Consider the following 20,830-nt stretch of genomic DNA (forward strand, 5'->3'; position numbering starts at 1 on the left):
ATGAACTAAGGAAATAAAATGTGAAAAGCCAGGGCACTGAGGCATCCCTGGCCCAATGGTGGTTGAAGAGTTTGGCATGAAGAAAAAACTTCCATGCCAGCTCCAAGGAGACAGCTTGGGGCTGTCAGGCACTTGCAAGCACCATTCCTGCATCCCCAATATAAGAGGCTTTCCCAGCACTCCCATTGCACTGCGTGACCACCCTCTGTGCAGCCTCCCCAGATGCAGAGACACTTGGTCATTCCAGAACCGTCTTCCTACTGGGCCGGCTGGGATTGTAAGGTTTCCCCTGTCAGGTTTCCCTGGGCCCACCTGTTGTCCTGACTGGGGGCTCACAATGCCTCACTTCTACTTCACATACCTGACCTAAAAACAAGGGGTTCATAGATTTGAACCCTGATCCTTGCTTTTCCAACCACCCACACTTATTTTCCACCAACAGCACAGCCTCCTCTGGCTTCCTTGCAGGTAGCAGATTGGCCCATACCATGCACAAAGGTTTAATTTGCACTGGGCTACCTGGGCAGTAACAAGTCACAGAGGGGTCGGATATGGGTACCAGTGACTGAATCCCAGAGCCGGCAGAATGCACCTCATGTTAAGCAGTGAGTACAGTGGTCATCTTCAGAAGTGAAGACAGGACATCAGGTGGATAGAGGGGCATGTCTTCCACAACTCCATCCCTGACTCAACATCATCACTTCTTTACAGGAAAAAAAAAGAAAAAAAGAAAGTAGTTCAGAGAGGAGCTGGCTCACCTAAAGTTTGCTTCTTCCTTCCATTCGTTCATTAGTGTTTATTGAGAGTCTGTCCCCAGTGCCCAGGCACTGCAGGCCCTGGAGACACTGGGGGTGCTGGGCTTACCCGACTCTGTGAGCAGGATGCTTGTCTGTATGGAGGGAGGCCAGAGTGACTCTGATGGGCAGTCTCAGGTGGGCAGCTTGGTGTGGCAGGAGCCAAATTCTGGGGGCACATCCAGCCAAAAAAACCCTATGGGGGATCAGACGTGCTTTGCCCAAGGCAGGGACCCCTGAAGGGAGAGCTGAGGGTTTAGGCAAGCCTTCCAGGCTGAGGAATGGAGTGAGGGCAGCTGTGGGATGTTTGAAGCCAGAGAAAAGCCAGTAGGGCCCTTGGGTGATGCTGGTAATAGGTCACTGATGTTTGCTGTTTCTTTGTGAACAACTGAGTACACATTAAGTGATCATTAATAAAACCATTTCATAATGGAGGTTACAAAACAGAGACTTGTTGTTCGTCAGAAAAGAATGACAAAATCTTGGCAGGCAGCCATGGATCAAAACTCTTGCTCAAAATGAGGTGGTTGGAAATAGTCAGGCCTTACCTGTCCAGAGGAATGGGGGCGGGGCCTGTCCTTCCCTGGGACATATCCTCTAACTGGAGAGCTCCACAGTCTGCAGGGCAAGCAGGCAGATAAGCAGGGTGGCGGGTACCCATAGGTTTTTTTGAGGGCAGTTGGAAAGGCTCCCTTGCCCCCCAAACTCTACCTCAGTTCAGCTCACCTTCCAAGTCCCCAGGCCAGAAAGAACACCAGCGTGGGACAACCACAGCAGCCCAGAACAAGTCTTAGCAGGGCTCCAGGCCATGGCCCTCAACAGTTTGTACGGTTCCTTTACATGCATCCCTGAAGCAGACAGGGATTATAGCCAGGAAACCAAGGCTCAGTGAGAGGAGTGCCTTGGGCCACAGCTTGAGTGTTCAGTGGCAGAGTTAGAGCCAGCACCTGGGTTAGCGGCCAGCAGTGACCCTGCCCTGCCTTGCAGGGGAGGAGAGAGTCAATGTGGGCAGGTGTGCTCCTGCCAGGGAGGGCCAGCCTGGGCCAGAGGGCCCATAAGTGGGACAGTGTGGCACCGGCCAGAGGCTGAGGCAGCTGCCTCTCTATGGGATGAGACAGTGCCAGCTCCTCTCCATGCCTACCGTGTGCTAGGCCCAAGCTGATGCAGGAAGCATCATCCCCTGTTTACTGATGATGATGAGGAGGCCTAGGGCAGGAAGTGACTTGTCATGTCACACAACATAAAGAGTGGAAGGTAGGACCTAAAGTGGGGTTCAGGTGTGCCTGGGTGGCTCAATTGGTTAAGCATCTGATTCTTGGTTTCAGCTCAGGTCATGGCCTCACAGTTCATGAATTCAAGCCCTGCACTGGGCTCTGCACTGGCAATGCAGAGCCTGCTTGGGATTCTTTCTCTTTCTCTCTCTGCCCCTCCCTCACTTGCACTGTCTCTGTCTCTCTTGAAATAAATAAACTTAAAGAAAAAGAAGACATGAGGTGGGGTTCACAATCCAGATAGGCCAGGTGCTAAATGTGCACATTGGGTGGGCAGGCTTCACACTTGGTGACTTCAGAGGGCAGGCAGCTGCAGCAGACTTGAGCAAATGGCATTCAGCTGACATTGGCGACCTCCACTCTCAGCTACCAGGGGGTGGTGTTGAGCCAACTGTTCCTCTCCTTGTGGTGGAAGCAGGAACAGGGCCCCTCAGCATCCCGCTCATGAAGGCTGGTTTTGCAGGCGGGTTGAGGTGAAGTTCACTGGGCCTGAACTATTTGTGGGCTCATCTGGAGCAGCAGAAAAGGTGGTCCCACCTTGGTTCAAATCCTTGTTCTGCCACTTGCCTGGCTTTCTTTCTAAATCCCTGTGGACTCCATCTTTCAACCTGTGCCTGCCACCCTAGTCAGGGCCTCCATCATATCTTGCTTGGATTATTAGAAAGGAGTCCGTGAGTCTCCCTGTGCCCGTTCCCACTACCTCCCATGAGACTCCACAGGGCAGCCAGAAAAAAATCTTTCTGAAATGAAAATCTGATCATCACTTCCTATATAAGCTCTTCACTGGCTCTTCATTCCTCCCCCTCCTCCCCCCCCCCACCCAGCAAATGTTTGGTTTCATTGGTGGCTTATAAGGCTCTTTGTGACCTGGCTATGACACCCCCATTGCAGCTTCACCCAATGACTTGAATTCACCAACTCATCAGACTCCTTTCTGCCTCCCTGCTTTTGCTCATGCTGTTCCCTCAGTCTAGGACTCCCTTCCCAGTCTTGTTCTGCTCACCCTCAAGGTCCTCCAGGCCCTTTTTTCCTTGCCAAACCCCCTGGTCCCTAGCAGAGTGAGAGTCTCTTCTCCATGCTGTTGGAACAAGAGGGCCAGTGTTTATTATGCATTAGAGTCATTGTCTGCCTCATGTCTGTCTCCTATTCCCCACCAGGCACCAGTCCAGGCTACACTCCCCAGATGCTCAATAAAACCTTACAAAAACAGTAGATAACCATTTACTGGGTGCCTATGCAGGCCTGCTGCCCTTATGCTATCTTGTTTAATCTTCATGGGAGTCTTGTCAAATAAATATAGTCATCTTGGTTATATAGGGGAGGAAAGTAAGTCTCAGAGACAGTCATTTGCTCAGTGATGGCATCAAGACTGGAATTCAGGGGTGCCTGGGTGGTTCGATCAGTTAAGCATCCAACTTCAGCTCAGGTCATGATATCACAGTTTGTGGGTTTGAGCCCCGCATCGGGGTCTGTGCTGACAGCTCAGAGCCTGGAATCTGCTTTAGATTCTGCCTCCCTCTCTGCCCCTCCCTGGCTTGCACTCTGTCTCTCTCTCTCTCAGAAATAAATAAACATTAAAAAAATTTTTTTAAACAAAAAACAAAAAAATAAAAGACTGGAATTCAGGATATTTGACTCCAGAGCAAGGTGTCTACCTTGCCCATCCACCCCCAGAAGTTAGGTCATACCAGGAGCACTGCCAAAAAGCGGAGCCAAACAGCATGACTCAGCACCAGCAAGAGACCCAAGTAGGGGTTGGACAACCACAGAACAGAGGAGAAGGAACCAGAGAGGATTGGCTTGGCTTGCTGTACCCTTGTCCTGGAGTTGATAGTAGGCTGGATGACCAGCCTGTCAATAACTATAAAAGCCAACATTATCGGGGCACCTGACTGGCTCAGTTGGAAGATTATAAAACTCTTGATCTTGAGGTCATGAGATCAAGCCCCACATTGGCTGTAGAGATGACTTTAAAAAGTAAATACACTCCTATAAAATAAAATAAAATAAAATAAAATAAAATAAAATAAAATAAAATAAAATAAAAGGCAATAGTATTGGTCACTTACTTTGAGCCAGGTGGTGGGTGGTTACTGGCTTCTAACTATCTCAGTAGCCTTATAAGAGAGGGATGTTATTTGGGGCAAATAATGTTCACACAGAACGTTAAAGGTGAAGCCAGGATTCAAACCCAGGCACCCAGGGTTATGTTACATCACCATCCATTTCTGAACTACTTGGGAATTTTTGCTCAGAGTTGGGAGAGGAATTACAGCTGCTTGGTGGTTTTTTTGTGGTCACTCCCAGACTCACCCTCCCCCACAATAGTCTTGGGGACTGCAGGTTTCCCGAAGATGGCAATAAAAGCAGAGACCAGTTTGGCATGAAGAACTTGGAACACACAATACGCTTATGGTGCCCCTAGGTATTGTGAGAAGGGATATGCCAGCTCCTGCTCTGGGAAGTGTATAAGCCACCCTACTTTGCAGCCTCCTTCACTATCTGCCCCCATTTTTCTATCACCATATCAACCCATTCCTATGATAAGCAACATATTAGAGAAGGAAGGAAAGAGCCTATGAACTTGACCAGCTTTGTCACCAACTCAATTTTTGGGGATCTCCTCCAGCAAGAGTTTTGACTTCTCAGTGGCTCTTGGCACTCCAGGGCACAGACATCAGAAGCAACTATACCACCAACATCATCATCACCACTGTTCTACTAAATTTTACTTTTTGATCACAAAGGGAAATTAAACAATGAGGAATATATACCAGAAAAAAATTAGAGCTGCCAGGTTGCAGGATATATAGAAAAATCAGTGTATTTCTATACATTAGCAACGAATATTCAAAAAATGAAATTAAGAAGACAATTTCATTTATATCAGCATCAAAAAGTAAAATACTCAAGAATAACCTTGACTAAAGAAGTGCAAGATTTGTACACTTGAAAACTACAAAATATTGTTGAAGGAAATTAAAGACTACATAAGTGAAAAGACACCTATGTTTATGTTTCAGAAAGCTTAATACTGTGAAGATGGCAATATTCCCTACAGTGATACACAATTTCAGTGCAATCTCTACCAAAATCCCAACTGCATTTTTTGCAGAAGTGGACAAGCTGATCCCAAAGTTCATGTGGAAACGCAAGGGACTCAGAATAGCCCAAAATATCTTAGAAGAGTAGAATGAAGTTAGGGAGGACTCGCACTTCCTGATTTCAAAATATTATACAAAGCTGCTGTAGTCAAAACAATGTGGTACTGGAATAATGATAGACATAAAGATTAATAGAATAGAATTGAGAGTCCATAAATCCACTCAGCTATGGTCAAGTGATTTTCAACAAGTGTGCAAAGACAGTTCAATGGGAAAAGAATAATCTCTTCGCCAAATAGTGCTGGGACAACTGTACTACAACATGGATGAATCTTAAACATTATACCAAGTGAAAGAAGACAGCCACAAAAGACTGTATGATTCTCTTCATATGAAATACCCAGGACAGGGAAATCTGTAGAGATAGAAAGTAGATTCGTAGTTGCCAGAGATTGGAGTAGGGAAGCAGGAAATGGTAAATGACTGCTAATAGGTACAGGGGTTGTTTTTGGATGGGGAAGGGTGATGAAAATGCTCTATAATTAGATAGTGGTGATAGTTGCACAACCTTGTGAATACACTAAAAATCACTGAATTGTACACTTTAAGGATGGTGAATTTATGATATGTGAATTATAACACTTAAAAGTTTTAAAATTATTTATTTTTGAGAGAGAGAATGTGCAAGTGGAGGAGGGGCAGAGAGAGAGAGGGTCTGAAACAGGCTATATGCTGAAAGCAGAGAGTCTGACACGGGGCTTGAAGCCATGAATTGTGAGATCATGACCTGAGCCAAAGCTGGATGCTTAACTGACTGAGCCACCCAGACACCCCTAAAGATTTTTAATTTAAGAAGGAGACAAAACTTCCCAAATGTAAAGATGAGAAGTATACTGTCTCAGATTGCTACCTAGAGCATCATCAGAACTCTGGTGAGGCACCCCCAATTCCCCTCCGTCTCCCCTTTTCAGGCCATCCCCATCTCACCTTACAGCCATCTGAACCCTTGCCACCTGCCTCTTCCCAGCAGCACTCACCCTACGGTGATGCTTCTCCTGGGCCCCCTCTGTACTCGCCCAACTGGTTCTGGTATGACCCCATCTAGGGGAAGGTAGACAGAAATGTGACCATGCTGGGGCCCAAGGGACCTGAGGGAGCAGCTTTTTCACATTTCCTAGCAACCCCCTAGAAGGAGGGATTCCAGGATGTGGTGAGGGTGGCTGCATATGCCCCCCTGCCATTGTTTGCCTCTGTGACTGTTGCTATGTTCCCCTGAGAGTTTGGCAAGCTAGTAGCTAAACACCATCTGGGGATTTACTTGGAGAAGACAAGTAGTGGGTGAGGGGTGGGGGTTCTCTTTTGCCAGGGCCTTTGTTTCAAAGGAGGGAAGTTAATTCTGCTGCCTTCAAAACACTCTGTAGCCTGAGGAGCGTGGACCCAGGCTTCCTAACACACAATGATGATTTAGACCATTTATTGAACACTTACTATGTTCCAGGCACTATGTTAAGTCCTCCAAGAGGAGACAAGGCTGGGCTGTGGTTCTGGTGCAGGTTCCACAATCAGACAGGCTTGGGTTCAAATCTTGGCTCCCCATTTTCTGGCTGAGTGACCTCAGAAAATTTTCTTAATCTCTCTGAAATTCCATTTCTTTGTAGAATGGGGATACCCTTATCTGTTTCCAAATGGTCCAATAATGATGTAATAATGCTCTGAGGAAATGCTCTACAAATGGGAGACTGTGAGCTCCATGCAGGCAGAGACCTAATCCATCTTGTTTACTGCAATATCTCCAGAGCATTGCACATGCTCTTCACTTTCCCACCCCCATGCCTTTTCCCATGCTGTTCCCTCCACCTGGAATGCCCTTTCCTCTACTCCAATCTCCATTAACTGACATCCTTCCTTTCACTCAAATACCACCTGCATCCCATTGGGGTGACTTCTATGTCTGGCTCATCTCCCTGATTAGGATGGAAGCTCCTGGATCTGAGATTGTACAACAGCAGAGCACTTAATTGCATGGACATAACTCTGACTAAGTTACTTAACTTTTCTATACTTCAATTTGCTTAAATTAAATTATTAAACGAGCTTAATAATGGTACCCCTAGGGGTGTTCTGAGGCTTCAATGAGGTAATGCATTTAGGATGGAGCTTGGCATGAAATAAGCCTTCAATAAGTGTAGTGAACCTGCACTGTTCAATATGGTAGCCACAAACCACATGGAGCAATTTAAAGTAAAATTCGTTAAAATTAACCAAAATTGAATTTAATTCAATTCTTACTTTAATTCCTCAGCCTCACTAACCATTTTCCTATCTAACTAGAAGGTACCAAATATGTCCAATAAGACAGCCCAAATACAGAACATTTCCATCATTGCAGAAAGTTCTATTGGATGCTGCTATGGATGATGATGCTGTGTGCACAATAGGCGCCCCTCCTGGCTCTCTCTGCTCAGCCTCTGATGTCCCTAGAATAACTGGGGCACCTCACACTAAAAGGGTGAGGGAGAGAAAGGAGACTGGTGGGAAATAGGCAGGATTAGGGGCTAATGAAAGGGCAGTGGAGAAACCCAATCTCCACCTGCTACCAGCCTGGCAGGAAGTAGGTGTGGACAGAAGCCAGGGACTTTGCAGAAAGACGCTGGAATGTGAAGTGGGGTGGAGTTGAGGTGTGGAGTTACCTAACTGCTCCTGAATATGCTTGGTCAGGTGCCTCAGATGGAAGGAGATGGCCAAAGATATCCCCTCTTCTCCTTCTGGGCCAGACTCTATTAGGGCCCAGAGCAAAAAGAGTGTTCAGCACTAACTGATGTCAGCTAGGCTAAAGAAGTCGCAAGATAGCCCAGGAATGGGGACACAGGATACTTACAAACAGGGAGCCTGGGAGAGTTCTGGGCAGAGTGGCTTGTGATAGCCCAACCATTGGGGCTAAGGCTAGCCCAGGGGTCATTTCAGCCCATGTGGACCACCTCAAGTCCTGGAAGAGGTGATCACATGGATGTGCTGTGATCTCAAGCAGATGTGCTCCTGGTTTCTTTATAGACAGCCATTGATAACATGGCCTCTGCTCTCTTGGAGTTTCTGGCAGCTGGACAAGAATAATCCCATAGATGTTATGACCATTGACGGTCTATATATCTCCTTAGATCTTCCCTCTGACTGCATAAGGACAAAGAAAACACTGATAGCCCCATTCCATAAATGAGGCAAGTGACACTCAGAGATGTTATCCTGAAAGGGAGGTGTCATATAGAAATGGGGAGCAGGGCTGGCCTTGCAGGCATGTCTAATGGTGGAGTATTCAGGCAGTGTTATAGAAATCAAAGAACAGGGAAATCCTCTGGGCTTCCTTCATCACCTCGCATACTTGGTGGACACCCCTCACTGATGAGGTGTTTTGAAATCACAAAAAACAGGGGTGCCTGGGTGGCTCAGTAGGTTAAGCATCTGACTCGACTCTGTCTCCTTAGATCAGGAGACAGATTTTGGCTCAGGTCATGATCTCAGTTTGTGAGTTCAAGCCCCATGTCGAGCTCTGTGCTGACAGCGTGGAACCTGCTTGGGATTCTCTCTCTCTCTCTGTCCCTACCCAGCTTGTGCATACTCTCAAATAAATAAACATTGAAAAAATCCTAAGAAACACCCTTAATGCCCCCCAAGACCATCAATATGCACCACCTCTCCCTTAGGGCCCAGGGCATGAGGGATCGCAGTGATGGAAAAGCAGGCAACAGGGTGTGGGGTACTCAGCCCTTCCCCATGCTGAAGGTGCAGGGTCAGCATTACATCATAGGATTGGAAAGATATCAGGAAAAGTGGTGACAGCTCTGTGGGAAAAAACAAGCCTTTAGCAAGGACACATTTGAGTTCCATTTCTCTGCCCCAGCCTTTCTCTTCTAACATATGGATGCTTGGTGAAAAAGAATGTGAGTTTCCCACCCCAACAAACTGAATGAATTGTTTACTACCCTGATCAAGTCCCAAACTCTTGCCAGTCAGAGCTGGGTGTAAGGGGTGACCTTTGCATAACCCCAGGTGTTAGGTCTCTTCATTAGGGAGATGGGTAGACTGAGGATGGGGAGAGAAAGAGTGCTGGCAGGGAACAGTCCTCACTCCTTCTGACATTCCCCCCTTCCCTGGAGGCCTGGGAGCATGGGTGGAGGTTTTACAGACACACAGTCTGGGCTCCCAGGCCCTCTGGCACACTATCCTGTGCCTGCCTGCCCCCCCAGACCTGTCTCAGAGCCAAGCACGGGACCTCACTTAATCTCAATTATGTAACGTGCAATCCAACAGTTGGCCAAGAAGGAGGTGCCTGGAGCCACACCCAGGAGTGGGGCAAAAGGCTCTAGCTGGGTCAGGACCACAGATCAGGCTGGCTTGGCTTCTGCCTGCAGTGGTCCACACTCTTCTAGACTCATCCAGACACCATGAGTGGCCGAGTTGGAGACCTTAGCCCCAAGCAGGCAGAAACCCTGGCCAAGGTGAGACACCCTTCCTCTAAAGCCCCAGAAGAAAAGAGTTGAGGATCCGGGGAAGGGGGTGGCCAGAACCCTGCCCCACTCTGTTGGCTTAGTGTGTCTTTGACGTTTTCTCTTCGCTGTCACCTTACCCAGCGCCAAGCTCCAAAGCAGCCAGTGACATCAGCTCTGTCCAGGGCAAGAGTTGAGTGAACAGTGCCACATCCAAGCAATAATAGTGTGTGTGCCAGATCAAACTTGATTTCTCATGTAGGAACCAGGACTAGAGAGCTTTACCAAACAACTGTCCCTTTCCTATCCCTTCCAGGCCCCTTAGGTGGGAGCTGAAGAATGCTAATGGTCTGCCCCTCTGAGTCTGTTCCCTCTTCTTCCCCAGGACCCTGAAAGATGACCTGTCTGTAAGAGCGAGAGAGACAGGGCGGGGTGTGTTGTCATCCGCACGGTCAGGGGGAGAGGACATGTAATCACTAACTATGCTTTTGTAGAAAATGGGATGAAAAAAGGCAGAAGCCTTGGATAGGCCAGCACATGGAAAGAACTATGAATATCTCCATATTCCAATCCACTTACCCACCTCCCATCCACTCATTTATCCTTCCTTTCACCCATCCCTCCACCCCACCCATCCATCTATCCATCCCCTCTGCTCTCTATTCACTGACCTATTTCTCCTTCCTCTACTCACCTATCTCTCTTTCCTTCCATCCATTGATTTTTTATTCCTTCTTTTTCCATCCATCCACCCACTCATCTGTCCACCTGTTCCTCCATCCATTCTTCTTTCTATTCATTTACTTAGTATCTATCCTTCCTCACATTCACCTACCCATCTATCCATATATTCATCCAATGATCCATCTCTCCTTCTAGCCATCTGCTCACTCATCTTTCCATCATCATGCAACAGACTACATGCGTAAGAGAAGGCATGATGAAAATAATTATTGGGTCTGAAGGCCAAGGCTTAGTGCAAAAAGCACTTTAACCAGCATCTCCCTTTGCAGTTCCGAGAAAATGTGCAGGACGTGTTGCCTGCCCTGCCCAATCCTGATGACTATTTCCTTCTGCGCTGGCTCCGAGGTGAGGGCAGAAGTGGGGGGTGGGGGGCACCTGGGTGAGGGGCATTGAGAGGGGTCTGGTCCCAACTGCTCCAGAACTCTCGGGATCCAGCCACTCCCTCTCACTTCACATGTTCAGGTCCAGGAGAAGGGAGGGTGCAGGGAATGAAGGTCTTACCCAGGCCTCCAGTGCTGTGCCTAGCTCCTCACAGCCCAGGACAAGGACAAGGTAACTACAAGGTAGCCTCTTTCTTGCCTCACACCTTCCTTACATCTTCACACAGCTCGGAATTTTGACCTGCAGAAATCAGAGGCCATGCTCCGCAAGGTGAGACCCATCCACCCCTAGGGATTTGGGGAAGGGCTTTGTGGGGGACAATCCATGCCTTGAGCCCCCATCTCCATCCCCTCCTCAGAGGTGCTGGGAGTCCAATGGGACCTTACCTCTTCTCTCTCTTTCAGTACATGGAGTTCCGGAAGTTCATGGACATTGATCACATCCTTGATTGGCAGCCCCCAGAGGTGAACCAACACCCCTACACACACACACACACACACACACACACACCAGGTTTTTACAGACATAGCATTCAAGCAGCCTCTGGCTCACTGGAGAGCATGAGTGAAGGCCAGAAAGCCCGAGAAGCTTTTAGAACTGCTCACAGCCTACAGGGACCTCTCCTATAATAATTATGAATATTTCCTGGGTGCTTATGAGGTCCTGACCTGAGTTAAAACTTTAGCCACATGAACTTATTTAGTCATCACAGCTCAATGAGGTGGGTACAATTGTCTCCATTTTACAGATGAGAACACAGGTCCAGCAAAGGTTAAGCAGCCTACTTGAAGTCCCACAGGCCCAGTATGGAGCTGGGATTTGAATTCACAAAACTGGGCACTTCACCACCACAGTTAGCTTGTGCCTCTGAGCCCTCACCTCTTGGGTCTTGCTCAGAACATTATGTCTGTGTAGTGAAGAAACTTAGCCCACCAAGGAGTTGGAGAGAACAGTCCCACACACTAGTACCTTAGTAAAGCAATGGACATGGTTTCATTTGTAGAGCATGAGCTCTACAGGCCAGGCATTGATACTGGGAACTTTCCCTAGCAGTCCCCTAAGGGAGGAATTATCCAAGCCATTTTACAGAAGAGGGAATGGAAGGGGACTCAGAGAGGTAGTGTCACTTGTTCAAAGATGCACAGCAAGGAAGCAGTAGTGTCTATATTTGAACCAGGTATGTTGGCTTTCAGAATCCATGTTTTCCATCACTAAACCAACTTCTCTCAATGGAAAGGGATGTTGGGAGGGGGGTCAGAATTAAGGGTTTCGGAAGCTTTCAGCCAAGCCTAGGTAAGGCCTTGGCTCTTCCAGATACTCACTGTGAGCAAGGCCCTCCCCTGAGAGTCCCTTAGTTTTCTCACCTAGACAATAGTGCCACCTTCAGGGAAAGGACAGTGGTTGTATCATGCTGTGTGTAGGCTTGGGCCACCCAGGTCAGCCTAGTCTGGGGATCTCCAGGGAGGTGGGTAATGCCAAATTCTGTGTATCTTTCCATGACCAGGTAATCCAGAAGTACATGCCTGGAGGTCTGTGTGGTTATGACCGGGATGGCTGCCCCGTGTGGTATGACATCATTGGGCCGCTTGACCCAAAGGGCTTGCTCTTCTCCGTCACCAAGCAGGACCTGCTTAAGACCAAGATGAGGGACTGTGAGCGCATCCTGCATGAGTGTGACCTGCAGACAGAGCGGGTGAGGCCCAGGCTGAGGGGGGGGCGGGCCCATGTGGGAGGTGAGGCTGACAGGGAACACGGTCCCAGGAACACACTTGTGCTCTCTTCTATCACTATCAGAGGACTCTGGGATCAAACTTCAGCTCTGCTGCTTCCTAGCTGTGTGGTCTTGGAGGGTGGTCTCACATCTCTGAGCCTGTTCCTTACCTATAAATAATAAATAATGGTTGCAAATATTAAATGAGATATTGCAAATGTATGGCCCAGCACACAGGTCCTCATGCATATTTCTCAGCACTAGTTACTGTTATTGCCTTTGAGTCTTCCCCTGCTGTTCCTTGTGTCTGGATAGCTCTCCCCCTAGCACACGACTACCTCCGACACTTCCCTTAGCTCTTTCCCTTCTTTATTTCAGGTCTCAAACTTAGATGTCATCTCTGAGGTCCCTGTCTGGGTTAACGTGTATTCCCACAGTTCCTGTGCTGTTTATTTGCAGCATCTATCTCAGAACTTACAGTGATCTGGTTGCTTGTCAGTCTCTCCATGCAGACTGTGAACACTTTGAGGACCAGAACTGTGGATTATTGAGTATTATGTGTTATACTCTCAGTGTCTGGCACAAAATAGGTGCTTCATAAATATCAGTTGAATGGCAGTAAGAAAGGATGGATGGGTAGGTCAGTTAGTGGGTGAATGGACAAATGGACAGATGGATGATAAATGGAGGATGGATGGATGGATGGATGGATGGATGGATGCATGTGTGAGTAAATAAATTCACTGTTTTGTCTGCTTGTTCCTTTGAGGACAGAATAGAGGACAGGGAGATTCCCTGAAGGGTCATGTGCTAGGGTCACTATGTCCCAAGTTCTGAGCCTGCACTCTAAACCTAGGGACTAGTCTTTGTTCTCATCCTTGCAGTTGGGGAAGAAGATTGAGACTATTGTGATGATATTTGACTGTGAGGGCCTGGGACTGAAGCACTTCTGGAAACCTCTGGTGGAAGTGTACCAAGAGGTGAGAAGGACCCTGGGTGACCCTGCCTGCTTTAATGATGAGCTTGGCCTGCTGTGACCTTCTTGCTCACTCAGAGCCAGGATTTGGTAAAAGATTGTGGACTTCCTGGGCTCCAGCATTGCAAACTCAGAACCCAAGGACCTTAATGTGTTTCCCAAAAGATCTCACAGAACAGGCCTCAGAGTCAACACTGTACTGACACCACAGGGTTCACCTTCTGCCAACCCTTCCCAGCTCTGTCATCCCTGGTTCTGTGACTACAGCAAGTCACATCACCCTTCCATTTTTCAGTTTCCTCACCTACAAAATGGGATACTGACATTCTGCATTTCAAAGGGATGTAGGGATAGTCCAGTGATTTGATATGTAAATTATGTACACAGTGCTTGGCAAATAATGAGCATTTAGTATACAGTAGTCATTAATATTACTATACTATCATTACTATAAGATTTACTCTAAAAATTTTTATTATTAGAATGTGGTTGTTATAGTCTGAGGTGGAAAGATCTCCTCCAGAGGCGAGTGGAAGTGATGGAAAGATCTCCTCCATAGCCCTTTGAACACTCCAGATGGGAGATTGCAAAGGTAGCAGGAATAGGAGAAGATGCGATGTAGGCTCTGATGGGGTTTTTCTTGGTTCCACAGTTCTTTGGCCTCCTTGAAGAGAATTACCCGGAGACCCTGAAGTTCATGCTCATTGTGAAAGGTGTGGCAAGTGACTTCACTTTTTTGTGCCTCTGTTTCCTCATTTGTGCCCTGGGGACAATAAAAGTGCCTTCTTTCCTGGGTAGTAGCAAGGCAGATTGGTTGCTTGGCTGTATGAAAATCACTTCGAGTGCCTGGAACAAAGTACTCCATAAATAGAAATGTCTATGGTTGGCCTTACCGTAAGAAGAGGAAGTTCCAGCACTAGCTCTTCTAGGAGTCTTCCCTCTTATTTCCCACCCACATTGATCTCTCCATTCCCAAACTGCTTGTGGCACTGGCACCTGAAACAGCCAAGTCTCACCTTTCCTATCTGCTGCCTTCTGGAGGCCTGTAGTTGTCTTGTGTGTGTTCACCCTGGTTTTTTCCCCTGAGTTGTCTACTCCTTGAAGGCAGGGCCTCTGATTTTCCACTTCTGTTGTATCCTTCGCAGACCTGGGACCACGTAGATGTTCAATAGGTATTTGTGTTGTTGTTTGACTGGATTGGTAGATGGAAGGGTGGGTGGATGTTTGATGGTTGGCTGGTTATTTGGGTGGTTGGTTGATTAGCTGCTTAGTTGATTGTCTAGTTTACTGGCCAGTTAGTTAGCTGTCTAGTTGAACAACTGGTGGTTGGTTGGATAGTTGGTTGGTTTGTTGATTGGTTGGTTTGTTGGATAGTTGTTAGTTTAGTTCACTGAGTGACCAGCTGGCATTTTGGTGGGGTAGGTAGGTGAGTAGCTAATTGGCAGATTGGTTGGCTGGCTGACTGGTTTATTGCTTGGCTGGATCTTATGCTGCAGAAGGCAATTGGATGGGTGGTTATCTGGTTGCTTAATAGACCGATGGGTTTTCTAGTTGGCTGATTTGATAATTGGTTGTTTGACTATTTGGTAGGTTGGCTGGTTGACTGGTGGGATGATTAGAAGATAAATTGATTGGCCATTTTGTTGATTGGTTGATACATTCGATGACTGATTGGGTGGTTGGTTAGTTGGTTGTTTGTTGGATGGTCGACCAGTTGTTGGACGGTTTGTCAGGTGCAGGGCATTTTCCAATTCATGACTCCTTCATATTATTGGCTATGGATGTTATGGAGAGAATGGCCCAATGGAATTATTTTCTCCTCCATTATCTCTGCTTATATCTCTCCAGCCACCAAACTGTTCCCTGTGGGCTACAACCTCATGAAGCCCTTCCTGAGTGAAGACACTCGCAGAAAAATTATAGTATTGGGAAGTAAGTAATTCCAGATCTATCCCCTGAGCTCTGTGCCATTTAGACTCAGAAATTCGTCTCCAAAAGTGAAGCAAAATGTTTTGCACTACAGAGTCTTTCCAGTTACCTCTTCCTCATTCCTTCTCTTTAGTGACTAAGGCCTTCACAACTTCCTCCTTATCAGTTTCAGTTTGGTTGATAGTCAATCTTTAGGCTATGAGCCTCATTTTCCTTTCAACATTCATCACCTCAGTGCTTCTAAAGGCAGTTTGGGCTGAGATGGATGAGAAAGAACAGCAGGAAGAGGAGATGTGATCCAGAGAAGAAAGGGTCAACAAATGCCATTTATGTGCTATATGATACCCAACAAGGCCCTTGACCTCCTAAGGCTTTAAAGCCTCCTTGAGAGAGAAGCTTGGTTGCCTCACTAGGTTAAGCATCTGACTTTGGCTCAAGTCATGATCTCACAGTTTGTGGGTTAAAGCCCTGCATCAGGCTCTGTACTGACAGATCAGAGCCTAGAGCCTGCTTCGGATTCTGTATCTCCCTTCCTCTCTGCCCCTCCCCCACTTGCACTCTGTCTCTCTCTCTCCTTCTCTCAAAAATAAATATTAAAAAAATTAAAGTCTCCTTGAGACAATTAGATAACTCTTTTTTTAAAAGATTTTTTAACCTTTTATGTATTTTTGAGAGACAGAGAGACAGAGTATGATCAGGGGAGGTGCAGAGAGAGGAGATACAGAATTGGAAGCAAGCTTCAGGCTCTGAGCTGTCAGCACGGAGCCTGATGTGGGGCTCTAACTCATGAACTGCGAGATCATGACCTGAGCCAAAGTTGGCCACTTAACCAACTGAGCTACTCAAGTGTCCTGAGACAATTAGATAACTCTTATCTTCATTACTCATGACTGGAAGACCCTCAAAAATGTGCCAATTCCTTCAGCTAGGAGGAAACATGTTTCCATAGCAACATAATGCTGGAAGACATATCCTGCATCTTGAAGCCTGGGAGGCTGGGGAATTGGCCCTGGAAGCCTAGTCCCTGTAGGCTTTCTCCCCAAGCTCAGGTCCCCCTGGTGGGAATGGGGGACTGACAAGCCCCATCCATGCCTAATAAAAACCCTTCAACCCCTCTGCCCACAGACAACTGGAAGGAAGGTTTGCTGAAACTCATCAGTCCCGAGGAACTGCCTGTTCAGTTTGGGGGGACCCTGACTGACCCAGATGGGAACCCCAAATGTTTAACTAAGGTATGAAGAGCCCAAGACAGAGGAGGGGAAAGGAGTAGAGCTGAGTGCCTTTGACACCCACTCATTCATTCCATAAATGTCTATGGAGAAACCCCTGTGAGCCAGGTTTTGAGCTTGACAGTCCCAGCCCTACAATCATCAGGCTCTCAGCAGCTGTAGAGGCAAACAAAAAATGAGGAAAATTTGACTCAGAAGGATGAGCTGGAAGGGGAAGTTTCCAGAAGAGGCCTTGGCCCTGTAGGGTCAGGGAAGGTTTCTCAGGGGGTGGGAGAGGATGGGATGAGCAGGATACTTCCAGAAGATGTTGAAAGCATCTCAAGCAGATGAAACAGCACAAACAATGCAATGGCCAAAAGAAGGAAGCAACCTCATTCAGTCCTGTATCTGCAGATAAACTATGGTGGAGAGATCCCCAAATCCATGTATGTGCGGGACCAAGTGAAGACTCAGTATGAGCACTCAGTGCAGATCAACCGTGGCTCCTCACACCAGGTGGAATATGAGATTCTGTTCCCAGGCTGTGTCCTCAGGTAAGATCCAGGCCATCAACCCATCCCTGGCTGGGTCTTAGACCCTCAGGTTCCCATCAGACTGAGCAGGAATTTGTCCCCTTCCCACCCACCCAGGTGGCAGTTCTCATCGGATGGTGCAGACATTGGTTTTGGGGTTTTCCTGAAGACCAAGATGGGGGAGCGACAGCGGGCTGGTGAGATGACAGAAGTGCTGCCCAGCCAGCGCTACAATGCCCACATGGTGCCTGAGGATGGGAGCCTCACCTGCTCAGAAGCTGGTGTCTGTAAGTCTACCCTGGCTGGGTCCCAGCTCTGGAAGGCTGGAGTCACCTGTCTTACAGTTTAGAGGGGGAAATAGAGGGTCAGTGACCGCCCCACCAGGAATATACAGCCTAGGTTAGTGCTATTCATTCACACAGTTGCTCATTCAGGCCACACTCTCAAGCATTTACTACACACCAAGAGCCAGAGACATACAGGCCTTGCAGAGAGTGAGAGCCCTCAGGACAGAGGACACAGGCAAGGGACAATAGGGCAGGTGCAACATTTCACAGGAGGAAACTGGGGCTTTGAGAAGTAAATCAACTTGTCCAGAGTCACATAGCTGACTCTGATGCCAGGGTACCACCTCAGCCTAATGGTAGCTGCATAACCCTAGGCAAAATCTTACCAATCTAGACCCTTGGCTTGCTCACCTATGAAACAGAGATTACAACCCCTGCCTCTTGAGGTGGTTGTAAGGAAGTAGAGGGTGTGCACAGGCCTTATCCAGCACCTCACCTTATCCAAGAGGGCTGGGAGGCCTTTGACACTCCCAACTGCCCTCCTCACACTCCTACAATGAAAGTGTCCAAGTGTGGAGACAACAGGATGCACTAGCCATTGTTCTTATTGCCAGTTGATGCAACTAAAGCCAGGCTGGGCACACGCCAAAAGCAAATCAGTGTCTCTTTACAGACATGGCTCAAGGGTGACAGCTCCCATGGGAAAGGGAACAGGAGTAGTGGGAACTTGGCCCAACTTAGCAAACACAGCAGTCAGGAACACAGCCTGTCTTCACTCCTGTGGCCAGGGCAAGGACACGGGGAGTACGAAGCCAGTCCTAACTACCCATCTGTCCATTTGTCCCTACAGATGTCCTGCGGTTTGACAACACCTATAGCTTTGTCCATGCCAAGAAGGTCAGCTTCACAGTGGAGGTGCTGCTCCCAGATGAGGGAATGCAGAAGTATGACAAGGAGCTCACCCCTGTCTAGGCAGCTCCTTCACTTCTCAGAGACCCCTGGCCCTCTCATTTCTCTATCTATATCCCACCCCCTCAGAAATTGATCATTACTTCTCTTGACACTGTGAGATTAGTGAGTAGAGAAAGAAATGCCTCGGGGAAGACTTATATGCTGTGGTTAGATCAGGAAAGTTATGAGAGACACAATTTTAGAGGATGCCAAGATTGTAAAGAGGGAGAAACAAGGCAAAAGCAAGAGGAGAATGTCACTGAAACCCAAGAAATAGGAAAATGAATCCTTAGCTTTTGTCCTTACTTCTTCTATGGCATTTGTGTGTGTGTGTGTGTGTTTGAATTTCTTCCCTATGATCTATGAGCCACGTGGGTTACAGATGTATCTAAATTGTTTTTACCTCTACTCCATATACAGTAGATGCTCAATGTATACATATGAAGTTGAATGAAGGTAGTGAGCAGGTAATTCATGGGTATGCCTGACAAGAAGGAACCTCACCTGGAGCAGGTTTCAGCACCTCGGACAGAGACAGGGCTGTGGAAGGAGTCAGGTGATGCAGCCCCTAGGTTTCTGGGAGTGGCTGCCCCCTCAGGCAGGTAGGAGATGCCTACATAAGGCTTTGTCTGACTCAGGGCACACAGCTTTCCCAACCCATCACTTCAACCAGTACTCAGTTGCATACTGTTTGGTCAAGGAAACTCATGGCAAATTGGGCCAGGGCCTATGCTTCTAAACCTAGCATGCTCCACTATTTGCATGGGCTCTGAGAAGCATGACCCCCTGACACCCTCTATGGCCCTGGGTGACTAAGGGAGAGGTCGGGACTCCCTGATGTTCTTCCTTCAAGTCAGAGACATGGAGACACTGGCTTGAGCGCTACATCCTGACACAACTCTTGCCAGGAGGAGCAAAATTACATAGAGAATGTGGGTGGGTGGGAACCAAAGGGCTGGCTGGTCCTTGGGAATGAGTTGCCCAGGGCCAAGCTGCTGGAGTGAGCCAGAGTGGGGGGCCTGACTTTGAAACCAATCAAGCAAACGTTCAACCGTGGCTAGCACTTTCTCTCTGCACTTACAGGCACAAGATTTTATCTCCACTTTATAGATGGGAAACTGAGCTCCCAAAAGGCACTGGCCTTGTTTCATGTGGCACATGGATGGCAGAAATAGCACTGAAGTTAAGGCTACCCTCCCCAACCTGCTCACTCCCACCAAATTCATGTTACTATAGCAACGTGCCAGAACAAGACAAGACTGCCAACTCTCAGAGGTAGGAAGGGTGAGGGAGGGAGAAGGAGAGGAAAAGGAAAAGAGGGTTGTTAGATTTATGGGGGGAAATGCAATATTTGGAACATATTTAAAATTCATTGTTTATCTGAAATTAAAATTTAATAGGGCATCCTGTATTTTATCTGGCCACCCTACAAGTGAGGGAGAAGGGAGAGTGAAGCAAGGGAGAAAGGGAAGAGGAGGATGGGTTCACTCTTTTGGAAGGGAGAGTGAGCCAAGGGGTCCTTGGGAGAACGTGGCTCAGGCATCAATGGTGCAGGGTGAATGGACAGGGTGGTCTTACCTTTGCCCCCAAGGGAAAGGCTCCCACATTGCAGTGGGGTCAGAAGGAGGATGAGGGGGTGGACCCTTTGCACCCTTGAAGCTGAGGCAGCCATGAACACCACTGGATGCCCTCATTTGCCCAACCTCCTCTATTGCCACTCAGAGATGTCACTTTGAACAGAAGGATACTTGCTACCAAGAGACAGGGCAGCACAGGGAGCCCAGGCCAGGGCTGGAGCTGAGAACCAAAAAGTGTCCCTCATCATCTGCTAACACCCACGGCAAATCAGCTCCCACCTCATTTCCACCATCAGTGGGGCAATAGCCCTCCCCAGCTCCCAGCCTCACTCAGGGGCCACTTAGCTCCAGTTCTGAATGTCCAGGAGGTGGTGTGGGGGGAGGGGAAAAGGCCCTACTTTGTTACCTTGGCTGATGGGCACACGACTCCAGCAGTGGTCAGCAAGCAGCGTAAAGGCAGAAAGACTGAGGTCTGCATGCTCTCTACAGTATGTGAAGGTCAATTACCTTTCAGTTCCAACGGCCCAGAAATGACTGGGAAGGAAAGGCTTCATCTGCCCTTGGTAGCTACAGGCTGTTTCCCATAAGAGGGATCAAATTTGGCAGTCTGGGACACTTACCATGCAGGACCCAGGCCAGGGCAACCCATAGGCATAAAACAAGCCAAATGGTGCCAGATAGGCACCTTTCCCAGAAATCCATCACTGCAGTAGCCTCTCCAGAGAGCCCACGTTCACATCATGCAGTTACGAGGTCATATGTGACCCCCAACACACAGTGCTAACATACACAAGTGCCTGAGAGAGTTAAGGCAAGACCAGAGCACCAGAGAAATAGAAAAATTTATTGTGTGTAAATAAAAGAGTGGCTTAGTTGTCTTCTG

At 47.9% G+C, this 20,830-nt stretch overlaps 1 protein-coding gene across 1 annotated transcript; it reads left to right on the top strand.

Annotated features, from left to right (window-relative positions):
* Positions 1–10,674: 10,674 nt before the first annotated feature.
* LOC144229531 (SEC14-like protein 3) lies at positions 10,675–18,662 on the top strand. Its single transcript, XM_077761604.1, has 11 exons — positions 10,675–10,739; positions 11,002–11,045; positions 11,180–11,239; positions 12,280–12,468; positions 13,371–13,466; positions 14,115–14,175; positions 15,311–15,394; positions 16,517–16,623; positions 17,014–17,153; positions 17,250–17,419; positions 18,270–18,662. The coding sequence occupies exons 2-11, from the start codon at positions 11,034–11,036 to the stop codon at positions 18,389–18,391; spliced, it is 1,041 nt and encodes a 346-aa protein (XP_077617730.1). The 5' UTR covers positions 10,675–10,739; positions 11,002–11,033; the 3' UTR covers positions 18,392–18,662.
* The last annotated feature ends 2,168 nt before the right edge of the window (positions 18,663–20,830 follow it).

Source organism: Crocuta crocuta, unplaced genomic scaffold (genome assembly GCF_008692635.1).
Source record: "Crocuta crocuta isolate KB4526 unplaced genomic scaffold, BGI_CrCroc_1.0 scaffold348, whole genome shotgun sequence".
Classification (NCBI taxonomy): Eukaryota; Metazoa; Chordata; class Mammalia; order Carnivora; family Hyaenidae; genus Crocuta; species Crocuta crocuta.

Excerpts from the sequence above, each read along its gene's own strand:
- LOC144229531 (XM_077761604.1), top strand. Across the intron at positions 15,395-16,516 it reads AAAAATTATAGTATTGGGAA|ACAACTGGAAGGAAGGTTTG; the intron begins GTAAGTAATTCC and ends CTCTGCCCACAG. Across the intron at positions 16,624-17,013 it reads ACCCCAAATGTTTAACTAAG|ATAAACTATGGTGGAGAGAT; the intron begins GTATGAAGAGCC and ends CTGTATCTGCAG.